At 44.5% G+C, this 25,840-nt stretch overlaps 1 protein-coding gene across 17 annotated transcripts in view; it reads right to left on the reverse strand.

Annotated features, from left to right (window-relative positions):
* Positions 1–460: 460 nt before the first annotated feature.
* Positions 461–25,840, reverse strand: part of BRDT (bromodomain testis associated) — a 64,877-nt gene continuing 39,497 nt past the window's right edge. For 9 of the 17 annotated variants that reach the window (XM_083620582.1, XM_083620572.1, XM_083620588.1 and 6 more), the window contains 15 exons: positions 24,598–24,939; positions 22,833–22,961; positions 22,491–22,664; positions 20,702–20,877; positions 20,328–20,620; positions 20,106–20,210; positions 18,848–18,982; positions 17,742–17,803; positions 15,790–15,955; positions 13,384–13,502; positions 12,345–12,489; positions 5,827–5,966; positions 3,926–4,131; positions 2,033–2,192; positions 461–1,289 (listed from right to left, as the gene is read on the reverse strand). In XM_083620582.1, the coding sequence (XP_083476708.1) occupies positions 1,221–1,289; positions 2,033–2,192; positions 3,926–4,131; positions 5,827–5,966; positions 12,345–12,489; positions 13,384–13,502; positions 15,790–15,955; positions 17,742–17,803; positions 18,848–18,982; positions 20,106–20,210; positions 20,328–20,620; positions 20,702–20,877; positions 22,491–22,664; positions 22,833–22,961; positions 24,598–24,939 (2,421 nt within the window). In that variant the 3' untranslated portion in view covers positions 461–1,220. The remainder of the gene's footprint in view (positions 1,290–2,032; positions 2,193–3,925; positions 4,132–5,826; positions 5,967–12,344; positions 12,490–13,383; positions 13,503–15,789; positions 15,956–17,741; positions 17,804–18,847; positions 18,983–20,105; positions 20,211–20,327; positions 20,621–20,701; positions 20,878–22,490; positions 22,665–22,832; positions 22,962–24,597; positions 24,940–25,840) is intronic. The other 8 variants (XM_083620583.1, XM_083620581.1, XM_083620577.1 and 5 more) reach the window with 4 other exon arrangements.

A 25,840-nucleotide genomic window follows, 5' to 3' on the forward strand; every position in this document is an offset into this window, starting at 1 on the left:
TACAGCTTCGGGGTCATGTGGCCAGCATGACTAAGCCTCTTCTGGCGAACCAGAGCACTGCAGGGAAACGCCGTTTACCTTCCCGCCAGAGCGATACCTATTTATCTACTTGCACTTTGAGGTGCTTTCGAACTGCTAGGTTGGCAGGAGCAGGGACCGAGCAACAGGAGCTCACCCCGTCGGGGGATTCAAATCGCAGACCTTCTGATCGGCAAACCCTAGGCTCTGTGGTTTAACTCACAGTGCCACCCGCGTCCTAGGTGAGCTCAAACCACCAACCTGAGCATGGTTGATCAATACATATGGCCTCAGCCAAGGTGTAACTGAAAAATCTAACTTACAGGATGTAGTTCTATACGAACTTTGACAAATAATGTTTGGTTGGTAGTTGAGTGTTGTTGTTTTTTAATGGAACAATAAAATAGGTTAGAAACTACAAAATCCACTAAACCTCCAATTATGACAACTTTTTTATTAACGTATGAAAGGTGTAAAATATAAAGACATTTGAGCATCTAATACAAACAGTTGCAAGGTGTGCATTCAAAAGAAAATGGAAATGATTCAATCTATTACTTAGGAATAACAAAAAATACTTGCATATTTACAGATTTTTACAAGGAAAATAGACACTGAAGATTTATTTAGGTTTTACTTTTCAAATGATGGGTAGGGAGAAGTCCAAAATGCAAATCCTCAATACTACATGAGCTAAAAGGCATTTAAGCTTGCCACATCAAATAACATTTCAACTTAAATACATTTGCCAAATAAATCAAAGCTAAACAAAGTAGTTTAAATACCCATAAAAAATAAATCAGTACACATCCAAGGTGCTTTTAAATACCAAACTTGAACCCTGAAAGCAATGCCTGGCTTGTTTTGCACCATGCACATCAAATAAACATTTTGAAACAGGTTTAAAAGTCCGGAAATAATAGTATTTCAAAACGAAGGCTTAGGCACTGAAAACTGCCTCTAAGGATTACAGCAAGCCTTTACACTGAGAAGTTTTCAAGCTTTACAATTTTAATGGTAGCAAGTTTTATAAAAACTGAACTTATTACAGTAATATACTGGCTCTTCAAAAATGACTAACAAGTGTTTGGATAGAATTATCACCAAAAAATGTATTCCGGCAGTGAATGGAGTATTTTTTTTCTGCAATCCATCATTACTTCTAAAGAACGGTAACCAAAGTTACGCCACCTTCCTTCCTCTCATTTCAGGGTTTCTTCAAACGTTGCCATAACGTCACTCTGAAAATTCATATCAATGGTGCCCACCATCTATTTAAAAACAAAAAGCAATTAAATGGGAGTGGGGCGGATTATTTATGTTGCAATGGTGTAGGTACTTAACCAGGAGTAAGGTAAAGGTAAAGGGACCCCTGACCATTAAGTCCAGTCGTGACTGACTCTGGGGTTGCGTGCTCACCTCACTCTATAGGCCAAGGGAGCCGATGTTTGTCCACAGACAGCTTCTGGGTCATGTGGCCAACATGACTAAGCTGCTTCTGGCGAACCAGAGCAGTGCACAGAAATGCCGTTTACCTTCCCGCCGGAGCGGTACCTGTTTATCTCCTTGCACTTGAAGTGCTTTCAAACTGCTAGGTTGGCAGGAGCAGGGACCGAGCAACGGGAGCTCACTCCTTTGTGGGGATTCAAACCGCCAACCTTCTGATCAGCAAGTCCTAGGCTCTGTGGTTTAACCCACAGCGCCACCAACCAGGAGCAAGGCGCACATAATTCAGCATAATTTAATTTTGAGTAAACGTGCACAGAGATAATGTATGAACTTTTCGGGATTCAGGTTTCAACAGGTAGCAAGCCCTGGCAATCTTTAATGTGCCATGTAGTCAAAGCAGTCAGTGATACCCAACCTCCATTGCTAAGCTGGCTCTTCAGATGGGTCTAAGCCAATAAAGTCCCATTGATTTAGTTAGGAATAAGCTATTAGAGCAGATCCTTAGCTGTTGCAGTTTGTTATGTGACCGACACTGTTAAAGCTGATTTATGCACCAATTACTTACCGCTTCTCTCCACCTACGCTCTTGTTCCATTTTTCTTGCCAAGTTACGGTCTCCAAGAAGACTTTGTGTCAAGCATAGCTGCTCTTTTGCGGACGCTGCTTTCGAAGGGGAACAGCTCGCTTTTGCTGCAGTAGGTTTCAAATCTGTTTTCCCATTGTTTCTATATAGGAAAAAAAACATACCCATTGCTTATGGATTCAAAGATGCAGACCTCACATTTGAAGGAATAAAAAAGGTGAAGGGACCCCTGACCATTAGGTCAAGTCGTGGCCGACTCTGGGGTTGCGACGTTCATCTCGCTTTATTGGCCAAGGGAGCCGGCGTACAGCTTCCGGGTCATGTGGCCAGCATGACTAAGCCGCTTCTGACGAACCAGAGCAGCGCACGGAAACGCCGTTTACCTTCCTGCCAGAGCAGTACCTATTTATCTACTTGCACTTTGAGGTGCTTTCGAACTGCTAGGTTGGCAGGAGCAGGGACCGAGCAACAGGAGCTCACCCCGTCACAGGGATTCGAACCGCCGACCTTCTGATCGGCAAGCCCAGGCTCTGTGGTTTAACCCACAGCACCACACGCGTCCCTCCTTTACCTTATAAGTTGCTCTAAAACACGTGCTGGAATATAAATAAACTCCAGTTACGAAAGAGGGAATAAACGTAACCAACAATCTGCAAGGATTTCCCATGTCAATTCCTAAACAGTGTACTCAGGGGCGGAGGAAGGGGGTGGTAGGGGCGGTCGACCCCAGGTGTCACCAGTGACAAAATGCCGGGTGGCACTCACCATGGGGCCTGCAGTGCGCCCGAGACACGCTTGGGTGCCTGCAGGTTCCGTGCTGCCCCAAACGGTCTGCCCGCCACCTCCCCCTCAGCTGTGGGGGGATGAATGGGAGGAGGCAGGCAGATTCCTCAGAGGCCCCACAGAGCATCCTGCCCTGGCTCGCCCCACCCCACGGGTGGCTGACCCCACCCCTGGGCGCAGGGCACGCACGCCGCCCCAGGCACCCAATCGGCTTGCTGCACCACTGAGTGTACTGCAAGAAGGGATGAAGTATACTGCAAAAAACTTGCCATATTAGATGTATCCCACCACTCTGCTGATGGAAGCAGAGAGGTGCCATGCAGCACTGATTCCCCACCCCTGCTATCCAGCACTTGCAAAAATATGGGCAGTGGCATCCCAAGAGATGGATTAATAATGATGCACTGGGATTCCCTAACTGACAACAATGCAAAAAAAAAAAAAAATCAATAAAAAAAATCTCAGAACTGCTGCCCTTGTCCAAAAAAAGCCCCTCTGTTACAGCTCTGATCACACATCGACTTTGTTGATGTGAAAACAAAAGGCTTGTTTGTGCTGGCCAATAAAGTGCACAAGCGTGGATTAAGATGCGCTTAATTTTAATTTTTATTAAAATTTTAATTTTAATTAAAAAACTTAATTTTAAACCAGAAAAAGTCAGTACTGTACCAAAAGTTTGGGCGGCACTGATCTTGTAGTTAGTTTTCCCAGTTATGTCTCCAAATGGATATACCCGTGGACACTTTGGAAAAGTCATAATTTTAAATTTTACTTTATGCTTGCTAGCAGAGCGGCAGCTACAGAGTTACTAACAAGCTCAAATACTCATCTCTGCCAACAGTCAGTTCACATCGATGAAGTATAAACATGGGCATATGCAAACATCAGAGTAACCTTGAAAATAATACTCAATAGACCGTGCTGCTATTTTACCAACATGGTGACTAGCTATCGCCTCTAATTATTTCCCCTCAAATAGGAATCAGTTCCACATTGCCACAAAACAGCCCAGTTGGAAACCACTCAGTATGAGCGTAGTTAAATGGACATGTGAAATACAGCCTTTCAATTTAATTATATAGAATTACAAACCTCTCTTTTTCCTGAGGGAGGCTTCTCAGTTTCCTCTCAGCTTGCTCCAATTGCCTTTTGCGGTCCTTTGCCCACTCACTTTCTTCTTTTTCTAGCGCTGCTTTTTGGAACTGCCTGAAGCTTTCATTGGAGGATTTGATTGGGGCCGGCGCAGGGATCATTTTACCTAAACTTGTCCAGGAATCCGCATGCTTGACTTTGATGTCCTGAAATTAAACAGAAGAGCATTTCTCAGCTCTAAACAAAAGCAAGTTCAGAGTTTTCCACCTCGGGCAGGACCGCAAAAGCAAAATAGCAGGCAGAGAGGATTTTGTGGTGGTGGTGGTTGCAATCATGATACCTTAAGAAACTCATCAGCACTTGGTTTAGGACAGAACTGTAGCCCCATTCAGGTGTTATAACCTACCGGGCAATTAAAAACACGTGTGAGAGAGAGCAGGAACCGACATGCTAACTTGTCACTTGGAGACAAACTTATATAGTGGGAAACCTGCTGGACTTGTGCAAGCTCCCTGAACAATTTAGGCCCCTACAACATGGCTGGGGAACATGAGGCCATGCAGATGTTTCTGGACTGCAACTCCTACAAGCCCCAGACAACGTGCTGAATGGACAGAGCCGATAGGAAAATCTGGAGGCCCTGACAGAGGGCCTTTTCGGTAGTGGCGCTCACCCTGTGGAACACCCTCCCTTCAGATGTGAAGGAAATAAGCAGCTATCCTATCTTTAAAAGACATCTGAAGGCAGCCCTGTTCAGGGAAGTTTTTAATATTTAACGCTGTACTGTTTTTAACACTTGATTGGGAGCCACCCAGAGTGGCTGGGGAAACTCAGCCAGATGGGCGGGCTATAAATAATAAATTATTATTATTATTATTATTATTATTATTACATGTTGCCCAGCCCTACTCCAGATGATCAAGATTGTGAACTGCATGTGAAGCCTAAACAAGCAGGAAAAAAACAATTGACTGCAGAAATTATCACTCAAATTCATGGAGGCCAAATGGGGAATGGTGTACTAGAATGACAAATGGAGCTAACTCACTGCACCACTCTCCCCCGTGAGCAAAAATTAACAAAGTGGAGATTCATCCCTTATGGAATATTGAATGGGAAGCAATTAGATGCCTATATTGCTATTATCACAGAAAGCTTCTAATTACAGTTGCAGGGGACCTTTGATGAATGGGATTTGCTTCCAAGCAAAGGGGCTTGATTGTGCTGGATAATGGGACTATATGAAATGTCACTTAGAACCACTATTTTAATTCCGTTCCATTCCCAGCCGATTGTGTCAAAGCAATGTCTCAGCGGGGTCAAAATCCCTAGTGTCAAAGCAACCTTCAACTCACGCAAAAGCTGTTTTTGACCGGGGAGGCAAAAATTCTCTGCAGATCACATGAAAATTATGTAACACTTTGGACAAGATATATTTTGACAGCTGTCCAATGAATGGTGGCTGTGGAATCCACTAATCGCAGGATCCCTTTGCCATATCCTGCTGATCAGCTAAATGCCCATCTCGGGTTGAATATTTAGTCAGTGGGTTTTCTTTTTGGGGGAGGGAGGCAAAATTGCTAACACAAATCCATTCTAAGGGACTTGTTTATTAGATGTCCTCTTGGACATATCAAAAAGCAGATCAAATTGCTTTGTCAACTATGAGCAGGGGGCACCGGGTGGTGTGACTGGGTCAGCCACGCACTCAAGATTGCTGGCATGCACACTGGCTAGCTCCCTTTGGGGTAGGCGCTTTTATGGGATAGTCACTAGAAGCCCATTCAAAGCCTGATGACAAAGGTTCTCACCCCCCAGCTATCTACATAGGCCGACTTTCGTTGGCAACACAAATCGGCCTCTGCTTTTCGCTGTTTTCTTACAAGGCAGCAAATTATTACCTTTGCTAGAGGAATCTGAGGTTTAGCATCTCTCCTTTTTTTACCCTCGCTGTTATCGGAGCAGCTGGCTGCAACAGCGGCATGTGCAGAATCAGTCATATGTTGCCCACATGGACCATCTGGAAAACCCGTCTTCAATTCTGGAATGTAAACAGAAGCCGTGAGTGACAAGGCAGCGAGTTTCAAGGGGGCGGAGAACACCTCCACCAAATCTCTTGCTATCAGAGGAGAAAATAAAGCAGAGGGCTTCTAACTTAGCTTCTATCCATTTGAATCACAGGCTATGTTTCCACTCCTCAGCCTTGAAAGGGTTTTATTTGTCCCTTGTTTACTTTGCGCGATTTCCAAGCAAGCAGAAGGGCAAGAACTCCCCGTGCGGCTGCAGCTGTCTATTTTCGGATGCTTGCTTGAGTGTGTGTAGAAGATACCCATTCCCCGTTACTCGTTTCCTTCCTCCCTCCCATCCTAACAGGGACCATTCTGCCTCCTGCGAAGTGCTTTCTCAGGTTCCCCAGGGGAGAAGAGCCTGTTACTAAGTAACCTTGCATTTCGAATAAAACTCCCCAGGCAGCCCGCTTCCACTTTCTCCAAACAAATAGGTCAGCCCCAAAACCTACGGATGCCATAAAGCTCACAATTCACTTCCGACCGATTATACGCACGCAAGAGTCTCTATGCTGCCAATGGAAAGTCCTCAGTAAAAGAAGCTGCACGCTCACGTGTCACAAACATCCTCAGAAAGTTATATTCCTCCCTATTCCTCAAAGTTTTCAGAGCAACCATTTGATAAATTAAGGCAGAGGGTTTTCAACCAGTGTGCTTTGAGTGCCTTGAATGATGGTCAGGGGTGCTGTGGGCAACACTGGCCTCTGTCCCTCTTTCCTTCCCTCTCTCCTCTGACGCCCTCTCAGATCTCTGCCTCCCAAAGGCTGTTTGTTGCAACAGCCTTAGCTACAAGCTCCTCAAGCGAATAGTGTTTCTGGCGCTGCCCGGAGGACTCCCAGTGAGAGGGGAGAGGAGAGCAACACTTCACAAGGGATGGTGTTCGAAAAGGGGTGAGGGGCTGCCAGTGGCGTAGCGTGGGTTGTCAGCACCCGGGGCAAGGCAAGTAATTTGCGCCCCCTAACCCGTGGATTTGCGCCCCCTAACCCTAACCCCCAGATGTTGCGCCCGGTGTGGCCGGCCCCCCTGCACCCCCCACGCTACGCCACTGGGGGCTGCCAGCTCAGCAGGCAAGGGGTGACATAACTGGGCTGCTGAGCCCCACAGGGGTGCCGCAGACAGAATGGAGCTGGTCAAGGGAGCCATGGACCCAAAAAGGTTGAAAACCTCTGAATTAAGGTGTAGTTCAGGACTGGAGTTACTACAGGACTGTAAGCAAAACATTACGTGGCCCTATTCTCTCCCCATAGCCAACCACTGCAATACACGATGGTTGTTAGAACCATTTGCGCATAGTTTCTGCCTGCCTCCTGGTGACCTGTTGGTGCAGTGCTGTAGCCATAGGCGGGTTTCACATTGGTAGAAATCAAGAGGCATCAGGAAAAGAATACTTCTCTCAACGTATGCCATAAACTAAATTCTGTGTTATGTTGATGGATGCGAATTACTTGCTCCCATAGGTAAAAGGGAGCTTCAAATGGCCAAGAACTGAACTGGGCGATGAGAACAAATATTGCCAGTAGTATAATTCACTAAGGGCTTATCCACACGTACATTTCCTCCAGCCTTTCCAGGCATGGTCCACACTTAAAGGGTCCGTGTCCGAGCGTGTTGTTGTTGTTGTTGTTGTTGTTGTTGTTGTTGTTGTTGTTGTGTGTTTCTTTGCCTTGGAGCTTTTCCCTCAAAAAGTTGGCTCTTTAATTATTTTAAATTATGTTTTTATTAAAGACTCTTTTTGTGTGTGGTTGTGTGTGTGTTATAAAACAAACAAACAAACAAACAAGGAAAAGTACTGACCTATTCCTGCCCCCCCCCGCAACAGCATACAAATCAATATGGCTAATCTGACCCAACAACACCTCCCTCATGCATACAAACAAACCACTCCGCAAACAGCCAAATTGCAACCAGCCAAGCTCTGAATCCTCCAATCTCTCGTAATGCCAATGCAAATAACTAACTATATAAATGAAGGATCTGCTGACGTGACACTGACACAAAAACCTTGCAAAAACCAGCTCTTTAAAGCTCAATCAAAGCCAATGGCAATCAGAGGAAAACCCTAATTTACATCTGCTCTGGGGCAAAAACAACGACGACGCTTGGACACAGAGTATTTAAGCGCAGGCCTGTGCCTGGAAACAGCAAGGGGAAAGGTAACTGTGGATCAGCCCTAACAGATTCAATTCCGCTTCATTTCTAGTACACTTTACCTCAATGGTGTTGGATATGTTGAAGAAATTATTTTATGGAGAGCAAGATGATTGGTAGATAGGCTTTTGAGCGCCGCTGGAAGCTTTTGTTTTAAGATTTAAAATGTGAAAAATGTTGGGGAAGAGAGGGCTCTATCAAAGGCGAGTTAAGTCACTACATAAAATCCCAGAGCAGATTTAGGGAGGCGGCATTAGCTTGGAAACAAACCATCAAATACAGAGGGCATACATAACTTGAGAGCAAATAAAAATCTCACCATGATTAATCATTTAAAGCATTTATTTAAGACTATAAATAATTGCTATAATTTAAATCGCTATAAAACAGGGTGAGATGAATCACATTATGTTTCCCTCTGTTCCTCTTGAGTCTCCTGCAAAATGCTGCCTGTGAGGAGGAAGCTGTGAATAAGGTACACGGCACAAAAAGATGCCCAACTTAGTCACACTTGCACCTCTCATTGTGCAAAAGTTTGCAAGTTTTATGCGTCAGTGATGTCAGGCTGTACTGTGATTTCGCTTTTTCCAGAGAACAGCTTCCCCTAGGATACGGCACTAAACCAGGGAAGTAAAGTATTTTTAAAAAACACCCCACCAGCCATACAAGATTCTGCTTTCATTGATTCTGACCTGCATTGAACCTAAGAGAGCAGATCCTGTATCTGTACTGTTATGTAGTGAGTTGAATAGGATCCAAAAGGCAGCAGTCTGATTGGTCCTAGAACAATAGGAATCAGAATGCAGCAGTTTGATTGGTCCACAGGAGCCACCCAATCCAGCTCCAGGTGAAAGGGAATCTGCAACCTGATTGGCCTACAGGAGAATCCCGGAATTAGCCAATCACGTGGGGCCCATTGTGTAAATAATGTATATAAAGCAGACATTCCGGAGGAACTTCCATTCCTCCTCACCACTATGAGCTGAATAAAGACCATGAAATCTACTCTCGACTCTAAGTATATTTCATGTACAAATCCCCATGTGGATTGCAAGCATCAAGCATGATGAGAGAGCATGGCCAACAGCACCCCAAGATGACACAGCCCCATCATCTCTCTTGAACTGAAATGCAGCATCTAGCTTCCAAAGCAGAGGTCCTTGAGATTACTTTGGATCTAACATGGCAGGAGCAGCAGGAGCAGACTATTTGAACCACCTTGAGTAAGACTATATAAAAATTACGGTAACTTATTTTAAAAAAGGAAAAAATGCCTGGTGTAAAAATTAATTTTCCTCTATTTATTCAGCAATCACATTAGCGCCTAGGATTTGCCGATCGTATGGTTGACGGTTCGAATCCCCGCGGCGGGGTGCGCTCCCGTCGTTTGGTCCCAGCGCCTGCCAACCTAGCAGTTCGAAAGCACCCCCGGGTGCAAGTAGATAAATAGGGACCGCTTACCAGCGGGAAGGTAAACGGCGTTCTGTGTGCTGCGCTGGCTCGCCAGATGCAGCTTGTGACCTGGAAGTGTCTGCGGACAGCGCTGGCTCCCGGCCTATAGAGTGAGATGAGCGCACAACCCTAGAGTCTGGCAAGACTGGCCCGTACGGGCAGGGGTACCTTTACCTTTACCTAACTTATTTTAAAAAAGGAAAAAATATCTGGTGTAAAAATTATTTTTCCTCTATTTATTCAGCAATCACATACAATTGCTGATTAGATGACAAGAAGAAGAAGAAAAGAAAGGGAAGGAAATGTAAACACAATCACACAGAAAGCAGAAATAGTGAACATGAAACTGACGTTCAAGTTAAAATTTACAAGATACTCGCACAGACGTAGATGTTTAATCTCGTTGCCTGAAGAGCACACTTCGTTGCAGGAAACGGCTCCGGGATATAAATTTGTCAAATTTCACATATCCATTCAAGTTAATTGGAAGTGTAAAGATTCAGGTTGCACCACTCGGAGTTTATTTGGCACTCTGGCACAACAAACCAGCTTCTCCCCCAAATAAGAGGTTTTTATGAGAAGGAAGGAGACGGGGAAATGTACCGGTTAGCATGGGGTTAACAAGCGCTTGATGCAAGGTCATCTAACCTTCCCACAAACGGACCAGAATGGAAGTTCGACAAGCAAGTTGTCTGGAAATGACTCTAGATATGTGTGACCTGAGAAGAGATACCGGCACATTCTGCTCGTAGGTATTCCAAACAGCAAGTTTTCACTGTTACAACAGCCCTTTTTGAAAACTTGGAATGTTAATTGTTCTTTAATTCAAAGCATACCAGTAATCTTAAGATCATTATAGATCAAGTGGACTATATAGTCCACAAAGACTTAATGCCATAATCAGTTTGTTATTCTTTAAGGTGCCACAAGGGACGCGGGTGGCGCTGTGGGTTAAACCACAGAGCCTAGGACTTGCCGATCAGAAGGTCGGCGGTTTGAATCCCTGTGATGGGGTGAGCTCCTGTTGCTCGGTCCTTGCTCCTGCCAATCTAGCAGTTCGAAAGCATGTCAAAGTGCAAGTAGATAAATAGGTACCACTCTAGTGGGAAGGTAAACGGCGTTTCCATGCGCTACTTTGGTTCACCAGAAGTGGCTTAGTCATGCTGGCCCCATGACTGGGAAGCTGTACGCCGGCTCCCTCGGCCAGTAAAGCGAGATGAGCACCTCAACCCCAGAGTCGGTCACGACTGGATCTAACGGCCAGGGGTCCCTTTACCTTTACCTTAAGGTGCCACAAGATGCTGCTGTTTTTGCTGTGGGAGACTAACATGGCTCTGGGAATAGTATAGATACATGCCGTTAGTAATCTATTCAGAACGGGAATTAAATACTTCCATTTAAATTTCAGGAGAAGTAAAGGATGATTTGATAAGGACTAACAATATGTTGCATATCCTTTAGGATGCCACTGAATTTCGTCTAGAGAGAAATCCCAAGACAAAAATTGGAGCTTCTTGCTGGAGTGAAGTATTTGAGGAACAAAGGGCTTCTTTGACCTTCTGCTTCTCCTGTGCCTAGAAAACACAGAGCAGAAAGGTTTCCCACTTGTCATGTGCTTTCTAGGCATGAGTTCAAGAGGCCTTCCATTTGCCCCACAGCTTTCCCCGGGAAAACTCACTCTCTAGCACAGAACCAGAGCAAATGTCAATCTGCAGAAAAAACCAATTGGTGTTTGTTCCGATTCAGTGGTAAACATTGGTTCTTACTGGCGGGAAAAGCTGGTGTGGATGAGCCCTAAAGGAAGCTGTTGCTTTTGTTGTTAATTCTTGTGCAATTCCTCAAGCAGAACTTCCTGTTCTCAAAATAAGTCATTACAGAGTATTGAACAGATAAGTCCTGGTTACCCATTGCATCTTTTTACACACAACCAACATGAACAACTGAATGATGTTGTTCCATGGCAATATCCATGGAACGCTTCAGACAACATTAGAATGGTGTGTATATCGCGAAGCCTGAATATTTCACAATGAAATCCACAGAATTTCCCCTCCGCTGAATTTTACGTTACAGAAGTTACCCGCAACACACTTCATTGCATTGCATCACCCAGAGTTTCTTAATACTTTGGAAACTGAAAGATTAGTTAATATTAGCAATCGGATTAAATAGCAATCAGATTAAATCCACACGGTGATCACTTGCTTTTAGGACATATTTTCATGCAGTTGGCCTCTTTGCATAATCCACATCTCACTGAAACAGCGGCAAAACTGTTTCAAGTAGATCTGGATGACAGCCTGCGTCGCCCTTTAAATAGTCCCCTGACATATGCGAGTCCCACAAGGCCATCTGTTTATCCAATTGCCTGTGTGGTGCAGCATTTAGATAAACCAACAAAACAGAGTACAGTGGTACCTCGGGTTAAGTACTTAATTTGTTCTGGAGGTCTGTTCTTAAGCTGAAACTGTTCTTAACCTGAAGCACAACTTTAGCTAATGGGGCCTCCTGCTGCCGCCGCGCCGCCGGAGCAAGATTTCTGTTCTCATCCTGAAGCAATGTTCTTAACCCGAGGTAATATTTCTGGGTTAGCAGAGTCTGTAACTTGAAGTGTAGGTAACCTGAAGTGTATGTAACCCGAGGTACCACTGTACCCCTTTGTACCACTTTATGTGGACTGGGAACACCCACAAACATTTATTCTGAAGTCTACATCCCAGTCACGTTTGTATTTGCTTGACCAGAATACATACTTTGTTCCTGATTAATCGGTTTTGAGCCAACAGTTCCCAAAGAGGCTTGCGTATGGACAGCAGATGTCTGCGCCTGATTCAGTGATGTCTTCCCGTTTTCTTTGCTACTGCCCGGCAGGCTATTCGAAGAGGAAGAACAAGATACCTGCAGGAAGATTCAAGGTCTTTTAGAGAAATATTCTGTGAGAGGTGTCAGTCATCCATCTCCCTCATCCCACGGGGATTTTGTTCTCTTGGAGATGGAGGGCAGCATGCGCCATTTTGTAGTTCCCCCTGCTTCTCACACAATGTACATTTTCCCTTCAGTACTGGAGAAACAGCCACCTTTGTGGAGGAAAAAGGTCAAAAAGGCTGAAGCGGCTACAAGGTTCTCCATAAAGCTATTTCTGCAAAAAACAGGTATTTACTTTTCAGTGGCTTCTTCACCCAAAAATCTGTTTGGGAGAGCTCATATTCTCTAAACAAAAACAAAAAACAAATCATCCGAATTTATTAGATCCCAATACGTTCCCTTAGCTATTCCAAATTTAACAACTGTATACAGTTGAACGGAATCAGTTCTGGAAATCTGTTTGACTTCCAAAACATTCTGAAACCAAGGCACAGCTTCCGATTGGATGCAGGAAACAGGAAGCTTCTGCAGCCAATCAGAAGCCATGGAAGCCCTGTTGGATGTTCGGGTTCCAAAGAATGTTCGCAAACCGGAACACTCACTTCTGGGTTTGGGGCATTCGAGAGCCAAAACGTTTGAGTCGCAAGGCATTTGGGATCCAAGGTATAACTGTATATTGAATACCGGGTGGAATTGGGCCCCTTGGGACTGGGTCCAAAAGTCCCCTTCTCCCTCCAGAAGAAGCTCCTTCTGTTGAAGAAAGGGAGCCTTCAGATCCAATATATTGCCAACTATGTCAACAAGGGTCAAAAAAATATTCTTTTTTAATAACGTTCTGTGAAGGCGAACCACCAGACGTATCAAATTATTAGGCGTTTTTTAAAAGTTAAATGCAATTTTTAAAACGATTTTGTCAACGATATTCACCTTTGAGTGCATGTGGGGAGACTGGATAATGGATGGGTTGACTGCCATTGGCAACAAGCTACTTTGAGTGGCTTGCTGAACTGGAGTACAGTGCAGTGGAGAAACAACAGCTATTATACCTGCAAAAAGCAGAGGAGGGAAGATAAAAAGAGAAGAATACCATTGCCTCAGAGTGCAGCACCCAATTAATGAAGCCATGCGCAAACAATGCAAGCTGAACAAACATAAGGGTTCAAGCAATCAGAGGAGGAAAACCCCGCACACACTTAAGTAATTTCAGTCGGGGTCCCACTGGGGATGGCTCTTTACTCTAAAAATGCACTTTGTAGGGTGATGCCCGTGGACCAGTCTACAGTTTGGCTCATGCCTTTTGTTACTGGTTAGTATTACAGGGACGCGGGTGGCACTGTGGTCTAAACCACTGAGCCTCTTGGGCTTGCCAATCATAAGGTCAGCGGTTCAAATCCCCGCGACGGGGTGAGCTCCCGTTGCTCTGTCCCAGCTCCTGCCAACCTAGCAGTTTGAAAGCATGCCAGTGCAAGTAGATAAATAGGTACCACTGCGGCGGGAAGGTAAACTGTGTTTCAATGCATTCTGGCACTCATTACGGTGTTCCGTTGCGCCAGAAGTGGTTTAGTCATGCTGGCCACATGTCCTGGAAAGCTGTCTGTGGACAAACGCTGGCTTCCTCAGCGAGATGAAAGCGAGATGAGCGCTGCAACCCCATAGTTGCCCTTGACTGGACTTAACTGTCCAGGGGTCCTTCACCTTTACCTTAGTATTCACTTACTTATTAGCAAGGTATATACCATGTATTCAAAAACATCTCATCAATTTATATAAGGCAGGGTTGCTTTTTGGGGGGATTAGGGACAAAGTTGCTAAATTTCTATTGAAAAAAAAGCTCAAGTTTTTGAGCTATTTTTAAAGGATATTCACCATAATCTACACTTCAGACAGGACTGCTATACGTCCGAATTTCCCCAGATGAACTACAGCCATTTTTGCCCGGGCACTGTTTCCAATGGCCAAATCCTGGCTGTGTCTGGGAAATTCCGGAAGCATGGCAACCCTAGATAATGTATGATATAAAAGTATGGGGGGGGGGAATAGCCATTTTAAAAGCAAATAATATATAACACCACTATATATGAGGTAGGCTTGCCTAAACAAAACAGATTTAATAGGCAAAAAATAAAATAAAGTCAATAAAGCTAATCTTAATACGCAGAGAGTTCGAGAGGTGCTAAAATACGGATGTCTTGCAAGGGCCGAACAAACATGAGGTGCCACTTGGAAAAGTACCAGTTCCACAAATCAAAATGGTCAAATGGACACATTTGGGGTAAGATGATCCTTTAAGTCTGGGGTCAGCAAACTTTTTCAGTAGGGGGCCAGTCCACGGTCCCTCAGACCTTGGGGGGGGGCGGACTATATTTTTTGGAGGAAATGAATTTCTATGCCCCTCAAATAACCCAGAGATGCATTTTAAATAAAAGGACACCTTCTACTCATGTAAAAACACGCTGATTCCTGGACCGTCCGCAGGCTGGATTTAGAAGGCGAAAGGGCTGGATTCGGCCCCCGGGCCTTAGTTTGCCTACCCACACTTTAAGTAAACTGGCCCCAAGCTCTTAAGAGTATTGCCATACATAGCAATAGGAACACCTTAAATTTAATCCCGTAACGAATTGTCACCCGGCGCAGATCTTTGCCAAGGCCGCAGCCTCCCACCACAAATAGCAAACAGTTTTTCTTTGAGCATGTACACAGCCACGGGCGACAATAAAAACTGATCTCTAAACTTTTAGGATGGTGTCCATGCAGCCTGGGTTGAAACTCATGGGATTGTGAAGAGGGGACTGACTGCTTGCTGGGTGACGTACAATTGAAAGGTTCTGGCCTTCTGGGAAGCACTAAATCTACGTTGCAGATTTGCCATGATTACTGTGAATGGGCCTGTCACTCTGGCCAATTCTAGATAGAAATTCAGGCTTTGACAAAACAAATCTTAAGTTTTCCTTAACGGCAGCTGATGCTTCTTCTGAAGTTATGTTACTGTTTAAACTTGTATTACCAGAACACACAACACATCAGTAGGTTCTCAGCTGGCAACTGATGCTTATACTGAAATCCATGCCTCCGCTTCTAAGCAACTTGTAAATAAAGCAACTATTATAAAAAAAAACCTCACCATGTCTCCCACGCTCTCTCACCCAAAAGGAAATGAAACCCAGGGTACCGCTCACGGAATTCCACAAGGGAACAGGGACCACTTAAAAGCTATGTGCATATATCAATCTTCCTCCCCGGAGTACATGTTTGTGCGGAAAGCCAAGCCATGGCCCTACAAAAGTCACCGGGGAGCATCTTTTGTGAATTGCCCCGTTTTCCGAGAAGACCTACCTGGAGGAGAGATGATGCTTTGTTCTCGTGGTTTCAGAGGGGTATGCTGCAGCGTCTGGTGAGTGATCCTCATTTCCGTGGATCTCTGAAACTGCATGCTGGTGGGCGAAGTGTTCCGTATCTGGGGGACAATAGCGCAGGACATCCTTGGATATAGTAGAGGCATCTAGGGAAGAATTCAACAGGGCTATTTACACCAACAAAGGTCCGTATAGTTAAAGCTATGGTTTTCCCAGTAGTGATGTATGGAAGTGAGAGCTGGACCATAAAGAAAGCTGATCGCTGAAAACTTGATACTTTTGAATTATGGTATTGGAGGAGACTCTTGAGAGTCCCAGGGACTGCAAGAAGAGCAAACCTATCCATTCTGAAGGAAATCAGCCCTGAGTGCTCACTGGAAGGACAGATCCTGAAGCTGAGGCTCCAGTACTTTGGCCACCTCATGAGAAGAGAAGACTCCCTGGAAAAGACCCTGATGTTGGGAAAGATTGAGAGCACAAGAAGAAGGGAACAACAGAGGACAAGATGGTTGCACAGTGTTCTCGAAGCTACCAACATGAGTCTGACCAAACTGCGGGAGGCAGTGGAAGACAGGAGTGCCTGGCGTGCTCTGGTCCATGGGGTCACGAAGAGTTGGACACGACTAAACAACTAAACAACAACAACAAAAATTTACACCATCTTACTCACTGACCGAGTCCTGTACAGGCTTCTCCCCATTTGCACGCGATTGGCACACGCCTTCCATTTTTGGTGCCTGAAAGGGGAGGGACAGATCAGGCTGGCCCAGGTGGTGCCTTGGAACGTGGTCCCCATGTAAATGGGGAGTTGCCAGCACATCACAAATGGGGTCCCATCTGTAGGAGAAGTGCATTATGCATCTGTGATGGAGAGAGCCTTTCCAGGAGTGATGCCCCAGATTTGGGAAACCCTCCTGAAAGAACTAAGACCTTTTTCGTGTTGGCTTAAAGACTTTTACTTGCCGAGGCTTTTTATATTTATGGTTTCAGTCCTTTTATATTTATGGTTTTAGCCCACAATTTTTTTTAATCGATTATTTCAAATTTTATTATGCCATTTTGATCTTGTCTTGTTTTAATGTTATAGTCAATTTGCAATTTTTATTTTTTTACACATCCTGCCCTGAAATTCCTCTTTTGTGCAAAAGTGAAGCTTAGCAAATGTCCTCATATGGTATAGTGATACATTGGTTCTCAAACGCCTTGGTAGTCAAACAACTTGGAACCCAAACACTGCAAACCCGGAAGTAAGTGTTCCAGCTTGTGAACTTTTTTTGGAAGCCCAACGTGCTCCGTTTTGAGTGTTACGGTTCCGATCTGAGTGCCACACTTCTGTTTTGAGTATTAGGCTGAGGTCTGTCTCTTTTTGCTATTTATTTTGTGTTTTTGTTTTTGCGGCTCTTTTTTTGCTTGTTTTTGTGACTGTGTGGAACCCAGTTCAGCTACTGATTGATTGTGTGACTGCAGTACATTGCTTGTTGCTTTAATTTTACAGATCAATGTTCTCATTAGATAGTAAAATTCATGTTAAATTACTGTTTTAGGGGTTTGTTTTTAAATCCATTTTGCATTACTTTCTATGGGAAAGCGCGCCTTGGTTTTGGAACGGACTTCCGGAACGGATTAGGTTTGAGAACCAAGGTACCACTGTACATAAAAATCTGTATTTCAGAGAAGGTACCGCTATGAAAACCAGACTCTAAGAAGGATTGGGGGGGTAGTCCTCAACTGTGGGAGAGGAAAAGATTCAGGCAGGATCAGACATCTCTTTAGAGGTAAACAGATGCATAGGATGCTGCAGCATGCAATTATCGCGTTCAGAGGCGCTAGCATATCAGGAAGAGGTGCAAAAGAACAGTCAGAGGGGAAGAAAAAGAATAAGTGAAGACTTGTGGACATTTTATAAGCGCCGGGGTGGGGTGGGGAGTTTACCTTAAGCTGCTCTCTGCAAAATGAATCCTTTTGCCCATTTTCATTTTGCTGCAGGCACATTTCTGTAAAAGACGTAGAAATTTAGACATCCAGCCTTTGGATACGCATGCTGGCATTACATACATTTTCGCTGTTGATACTTTTGTCACTCTGTCATTCTGTACGTTTCCAAGCACAATTCAAAGTGTTTGTGCTGACCTTTAAAGCCCTAAATGGCCTCGGCCCAGTATACCTGAAGGAGCGTCTCCACCCCCATCGTTCAGCCGGGACACTGAGGTCCAGCGCTGAGGGCCTTCTGGCGGTTCCCTCACTGCAAGAGGTGAGGTTACAGGGAACCAGGCAGAGGGCCTTCTTGGTAGTGGCGCCTGCCCTCTGGAACACCCTCCTATCAGATGTCAAAGAGAAAAATAACTACCTGACATTTAGAAGACATCTGAAGGCAGCCCTGTTCAGGGAAGTTTTGAATGTGTGACATTTCAGTGTATTTTTGGTCTTTGTTGGAAGCTGCCCAGAGTGGCTGGGGAAACCCAGCCAGATGGGCAGGGTACAAATAATAAATTAACAACAACAACAACAACAACAACAACAACAACAACAACAACAACAACAACAACAACAATATTCCCTCCCATTTCTATCTCAGGTCCTTCTAACCCACGAGTGCCTTAGGCAACGACTCTTGCAACCTGTTCTTATTGGGACAGGAGGTGTGTGTTGCAAATACACATACACACAGAAAAAAAGCTGCTCCTCGTCCTCTCTCTTGCAGTTCTTCAGGGAGAACTTCATCACAAACTTAGCTCTCCCAGTTAACAATTTAAGAGTCTGGCATGGAAAAAGTCCCAGGACTCAGCTATATTAAGAAAGAAACAGTGATTTAAATGCGCTATAAACATGCAACACCAGATGGCGCCTGATAGCAGGAAATTTTAAAACACGGTTATCCATAGAAATTTTTTTCGATCTAATTTCTGACTTCCTTATAGCGTTTCTCCTCCTCCTGTGTTTAGACCCACCCCCAGTTTAAGTGGCAGAGCAAGATTCACTAGGCACATTGTTTCAAGAAGCTTATTCATAAAAAAGGGGGGCGGAGAAAATGAGTGCACCTGATTCAGAATCACTTCCGTTGGAGGAGCTGGAATCATTGCTGGTGCTATCGGAGTCAGAAGAGGTGCTGCTGCTGCTGCTTTCACTTAGCCGGCTTGGCCCTCCAATGGTCTTTGATACAGCATTATTTTCTGCTGTAACACAGGGAGAAGATCTGAACAAAACATGGGACTTGGGGAAGTACACATGTGTGTGTGTGTGTGTGTGTGTGTGTGTGAAAGCAGCAACGTTCAAGGCACTAATAAGAGATTTAGGCTTAATTGACACTCCTATGCCTGTAATTCAAAAGCATCAATTCTTCGGTGAGAATTGATGCTTTTGAATGATGGTGCTGGAGGAGACTCTTGAGAGTCCCATGGACTGCAAGAAGATCAAACCTATCCATTCTGAAGGAAATCAGCCCTGAGTGCACACTGGAAGGACAGATCCTGAAGCTGAGGCTCCAGTACTTTGGCCACCTCATGAGAAGAAAAAGAAGAAGAGTTTGGATTTGATATCCCGCTTTATCACTACCTGAAGGAGTCTCAAAGCGGCTAACATTGTCCTTTCCTTTCCTCCCCCACAACAAACACTCTGTGAGGTGAGTGGGGCTGAGAGACTTCAGAGAAGTTTGACTAGCCCAAGGTCACCCAGCAGCTGCATGTGGAGGAGCGGAGACGCGAACCCGGTTCACCAGATTACAAGTCCACCACTCTTAACCACTACACCACACTGGCTCTCTGAGTCTAAGAAGAGAAGACTTCCTGGAAAAGACCCTGATGTTAGGAAAGATGGTGGGCACAAGGAGAAGGGGACGACAGAGGACGAGATGGTTGGACAGTGTTCTCGAAGCTACCAGCATGAGTCTGACCAAACCAGTGGCGTAGCGTGGGGGGTGCAGGGGGGGCCAGCCGCACCGGGCGCAACATCTGGGGGTTAGGGTTAGGGGGCGCAAATCCACGGGTTAGGGTGCGCAAATTACTTGCCTTGCCCCGGGTGCTGACAACCCACGCTACGCCACTGGACCAAACTGCGGGAGGCAGTGGAAGACAGGAGTGCCTGGCGTGCTCTGGTCCATGGGATCACAAAGAGTCGGACACGATTAAACAACAACAACAAATGCCTATAAGGCTTGCTGGCCAGGACAGTGCAATAGTTTATCTCGCTGCTATGGCCTTTCCCGGTTCCGACAACTGTGCGATTGGGCTGCAAAATCTCCACCCTTTTGAGAATTCCACGCAATTATTTCTAAACTGCTTCCTCCGTGCTCCAACCTACGTTTTGTGTTTTGCTTCGTGGAGTTGAGCTGCCCGTTGACATCCAGCAACCTCCTTTCCAATTCTTGCTTCTTCTCAAAGTCAGATGCTTCCTTTGATTTTTTTGCTGCATAAAATAAACGGGGCGGGGTGCAAATAAATATCAGGAACAAGAATCCAAGCAATTCTCTAGGAAAAAACCACAAGTTTCTCCTAACGTTTTCGTGTACATTACATGACGCACCGTAATGTTTCTTGGGTCTTTTTCTCAAACAAGCCATAACGTATTTCTCCAGTTCCCGTAAAGTTGATGCTTTTAGAGTTTCAAAGTCTATTTCCATTTCATCGGGATTTGAGTGTCTCAGTGAAGGTTCTCTCGACTGAATAATATAAACCACTCTGCCAAGCTTCTCTCCTGGGAGTTTATTTATGTCCAAACTTAACTGCCTTTTTTCATCATAACTCATGGGCTTGGCATTATCCTCGTTCTCAGACTTGTGTCCTGGCTCATCTTGCTGCTTGATTTTCTTTGAATGACTGCAAGAGAGAAAATAAAAAACGAGTTAACTACGGTGCCAACAGCTTCAAGTACAATTTCACACCCACAAGCAATCTTACATGTTCAAAGACATTTTCTTCTTCAGCTTCTTCATCTTTCTCTTCTTTTGACTGCCTGACTTCTTCCTGACTTTGTTTTTTCTTTTCTCCTTCTTAGATTTCCCTTTCTTCCTCTTCTTCAGTCTGGGTAAAGTTGTTTTAGCCAAAGCTTGCAACTGCTGGTGAACAGCCTTAAGCTATTTAAAAGAAAAGGAAAGAGAAAGAGGGGGAGCGCTAAAACGCAAAATATTTGCATGCATCTTTTAAAGTCGGCAGGAAACCTACTACAAAGAGGGAGCATATCAAAGAGATAACGAATTCCCCACTCTGTACTAAAAGAAAGAGAGAGAGAGAGAAAGGCAGCTAGAAAAGATTGATCTTTTGCTTTGCTTTTCTACAGTTTACATTTATGGGGGAATAAGCAAGCTGTTTAGTAGCAGACACTAGCAGTCATACATAAGGAAATAACATTTAGATTAAACCAATTTTTAGATTGAGAGGCGACTGATGAGTGTTAATGTAACTGTGTTACAGATATTGAAACATCCCCATCTTAATTTCCGTAATGGCAGATCCTTAATTTAAGATCGACACAATGGGGCTTGACTCTGTGTGGTTCATTATCCACATGGTTGCTGTATTGTACCAGATCTGGTGCCTATCACACTCTTTGAACTTCATACAGCCAGGACTCCTACACGTCTGGATTATCCCAGACACTACAGTAGGACCTTGGGTTAAGTACTTAATACGTTTTGGAGGTCCATTCTTAACCTGAAACTGTTCTTAACCTGAAGCACCACTTTAGCTAATGGGGCCTCCTGCTGCTACCACGCCGCCGGAGCACAATTTCTGTTCTCATCCTGAAGCAAAGTTCTTAACCCGAGTTACTATTTCTGGGTTAGAAATGAGGCAGCGAATAAGCAACATGCACTGTACTTCCTGTGGATATTTCACCCCTCCCATTGCAAGAATCTGCTGACAATGTTTCAGAAAGGAGGGGGCGGAATTTGCTCATCGCTTCTTCCGTTCCAGCCTGTAGGAGTCTGAGTGTTATCTGTACAGTGGTACCTTGAGTTACATACGCTTCAGGTTACGGACTCCGCTAACCCAGAAATAGTACCTTGGGTTAAGAACTTTGCTTCAGGATGAGAACAGAAATTGTGCGGTGGCAGCGGGAGGCGCCATTAGCTAAAGTGGTGCTTCAGATTAGGAACAATTTCAGGTTAAGAACGGACCTCCGGAATGAATTAAGTACTTAACCCGAGGTACCACTGTATAGAGATAAGGTGACTGCTCAAGCAACTGTAACACTCATGCAGTCCAGCGTCTCTGATAGTCTTTAGTAGTTTAATTTTAGTTTTGCAGTAGCTGTAGAAGAATAAAGAAGTAATACTTCAGAGCCGTCGTTTGTGTAATTTATACTCTGCTGTGCTCCACAGACTTTTGGAACTGAGTTTGGTGCTCACAGCTCTAAGTTGTGAGTCCATTGCACTTAGACCTGCTCCCTGCAGTGGAAGGTCTCTGGAAGTGCTGAAGAGGTTGAGCCAAGTCGTTGGTACCGGCTCAAAGGCAAAGCTGACACTTCCCCCCCCCCCATCAGGTTCCCTGAACATACATTAATTGTTTGGTGCAATCAGGAATATTGTTAGCCTCATTTTTTACTGCTTCGTTCAGCTACAGCCGGTGAGGAACTAGGCAGGTTATTCTGTGACACTGAGAAATAAACAGAGGTAATACAGCGGTCCATCCGTTCTGCTAATCGCAAGCATGCACCGCCGCTAGGTTGCATGTGTGCATTGCCACTCACTTGATCCTGGAGCGCTGCAAGGCGTCTTGCTCTTTCATCCTCCGAATCCTCGGAGGCGGCATCGCTGCTGCTTCCTCTAGAAAGATCCGCTGTGCTTCTTGCAGTGGGGTAGAGCAGAGGACTGCAGGGAGCCGGTTCATCTGGAATTCTGGCAAACAGCATCTCAAAGACATCCTTAACAGAAGAAAGTTAGCCGTCTCACAAACCTCCATGATGAAGTTTCGGGTTGTTTTAACAGTTCTGCCGTTGCAGAACAAGGTACAGCAGTTGCTTAAAGGCACTGAACTGCGTTCTCGGCGGAGTTTCAGAAATGCTGCTTTTTAGTATCAATAATTCACTCACCTGGAGTTTTCTTGCCATCGCTACTACCTCATGGTCTGGAGAGTTGTATCTGTAGCAGTTCATAAACATTAGCCTAACATCAGCAGCAAACTCTTGGGTATCTTTGTACTCACAATTCTCCATCTTTTTCTGTGGAAAACAGAAGGGTTTCTCAAGATTCAGATTCTGGGATGTATATCCAACATATGCCAATTACGGACACCATTTATTTTAATCCTATAAATTTAATATGTGGGGGATTATGACCTGAACCCCAGATATCTGCCCAAATAAGGATATTTCAAGTTCTAACAGCCATCCACAGTAGTACTTGGCTTATTAAGTATATACTGTTTAGTCAACTTAAAGAGGGACCAATACATGTTTACATCTTATTATGCTTCTAGACAAGAACTCAAAACTATAAACTGGTGATACAGATATCACAAACGGATCGTTGGCAACAAATTTTCTTATTCTGGCTATCCTGCATATTTTTTGCCACCTGTGGACAAATGTGTTCATAGCATAGGGGAAGAGTGATTTCTCCTGCACTAGCTGCAGAAGGTTCCAGAAAGTGGGGAAAATATGGTTGGTAATGCATATTAAACTGAAAGAGAGTTGCCAGAGTGATCATTAAAGCATACAGTATACCCGAAAGAGCGTCTCCACCCCCATTGTTCAGCTCCGAGGGCCTTCTGGCAGTTCCCTCACTGCAAGAAGTGAGGTGACAGGGAACCAGGCAGAGGGCCTTCTCGGTAGTGGCACACACCCTGTGGAACGCCCTCCCACCAGATGTCAAAGAAATAAACAACTGTCTGACTTTTAGAAGACATCTGAAGGCAGCCCTTGTTTAGGGAGGTTTTTAATGTCTGGTGTTTTATCACTTTTTTATTATTATCATTAATTCTGTTGGGAGCTGCCCAGAGTGGCTGGAGAAACCCAGCCAGATTATTATTATTTATTATTAATATCATTACACTACATGCTGAAAATGCACATGCAGTTTCTGCCTTGGTGGTCATTCTGCTGCTCACCACGCTTAACAAAATCTTTCTGCCTTTCTCCGCTCTATCTAAAAGCCGTCCGTCTCTTAATAGCCCCTGCTGACGCTCTTCCTCCCACAAATGAGCGTCAAATCGTACACTCAGAGGTGGACCACTTTGCTTTGCATGCAGAACATCACAGGTTCAATCTCCAGGTAGGGCTAGAAGAGACCTCTGTCCAAAATCTCAGAACTGCTGCTGGTCGATACTGAGCTAGACTGACTAATGAAGCTTCGCATCATCCTATGTTCCTTCCCCAATGCAAGTCTGGTACATCAACTCCTCTGGCAGGAATCATGCCAGTCTTCTGCTCAGTGTCTAGTACACAGTGCACGCATGACGGATATTAAGAGCAATCGCAATGCAAAGGTTCTTCCACCTTGGACAGTTTAATCTTCGCTGCTTCCCCCAAAGCCCAGTCAATAACTAGTTACCAAAGAACCACTTAGGGTATGGATACAACTCTCTAACTTCTCCAGGTTGGCAGCTGAGGGGTCAATTGGTACAGCAGGGGGAAAGTATGAGAAAAGGTTTGGCATAGGGGTTGCCAGTACTTCGTCTCCTGCCCTGCAAATATTATACAGCCAGCCTGCAGTTGTTCCATACTCTAGCTTGTGTGGCTGTTAGAGATTGCCTTCTTTTTAACCCTTTAAAAACCCCAAAATACAATTTTCAAAATCTGAAGAATTCGCAGGACTAGTTGCCAAATGAACTCACTATGCCCTGCGCCCCCCACTCACTTTAATAGTTTCAAGATCCATAGGGTGCTTAATAACATCATGATAGTCTTCAAGTCCCAAGGCTGTAATGTCTACTGGCTTATAAAAGGGCCAAGCATACACTGCATGATGCTTTGAGAACATTTCTCTAATGATCTCATTACAGTATTTCAGAGGTTCTGTTAGCATGGCATTTTTCATGGGTTCAAGTGGCTGCTGGGAGTCTGGCAAGTCTCTTTTTGAGAGGTACTCTTCGCGTTCTTCCCGAGAGATCTTGACGATTTTGGGTTCATTGGGCGATGGAGAGGATTCACTGCTCGCTGTGATGATGGCAGTAGTAGTATCCGCTTTCCTTTTCACACCCTTTTTGATACAGAAACACAGGCTTTAATAAGGAAAGGAACTACAACATTCACATTTGTTTGATGAACCTTTGAAATAAAGCAGTTATAAATCCAACTATGACCAGTATGATGCTGGACTTTTTTATTTATTTCAGCCAAATCCTTTTGGATTCTTTCCAAGAACTTGGGTGAAATAGGCAGGTCTCAACCTAAGATATATATTTAGTATCTTTTAGGAAGTTAGGAGGGAGGTAAAAAAAAAAAGACTTCATAGATTATTTCCCTTTCAGAAGACCATTTATACAGGAAATGCATACTGATTATTTAATTGTTGCATGGTACCCAGGTGAGGTGGTTCTCACCCCACCTTGGTTAGTGTACTCATCACCACCAAACTGATCACTGAGATATTGGGGTGAGTCTGTGGTCCCCTATAGCTCAGATGCACGGCTCATACTAGGAGCTGTGCATTCTGCGGGATAACTACCTTCATGTAAACCAACATGCTTCAGACTAATTAGTACACAAAGGGGTTAATACCGTAGAGTAAGCTGTCCTGCCAGGCTTAGCTATGTCCACTTCCCTTACATTGAGAGGAAATGGGCAATCAAGCCTGTTGATCAGTCTACCTGAGAAGCTCAACATGTGAGGTCTGAGCTAGTTGCTCCAAACTCAGACCACATGGCTCTCACAAGCCACTCTCGAGTTCCTATACCAATAATTTAGGAACTTTCACCACTTTGGAACTAAACTAAGTTTTACTTCCTGTGCAACCTTTTTGACCGATATGGAAAAGCACATAAACCTGACCTTTGAAGTGTTTGTAACTAAACAGTTTTTAACTTACTAAACATGTCGTCTTTTCCTATGCCGGGGGAAGAGGAACTCACTTGGAAAGGCTTGTTTTAAAGGCCTAACAA

The sequence above is a fragment of the Podarcis filfolensis genome (genome assembly GCF_964270895.1).
Source record: "Podarcis filfolensis genome assembly, chromosome: 6".
Taxonomy (NCBI): Eukaryota; Metazoa; Chordata; class Lepidosauria; order Squamata; family Lacertidae; genus Podarcis; species Podarcis filfolensis.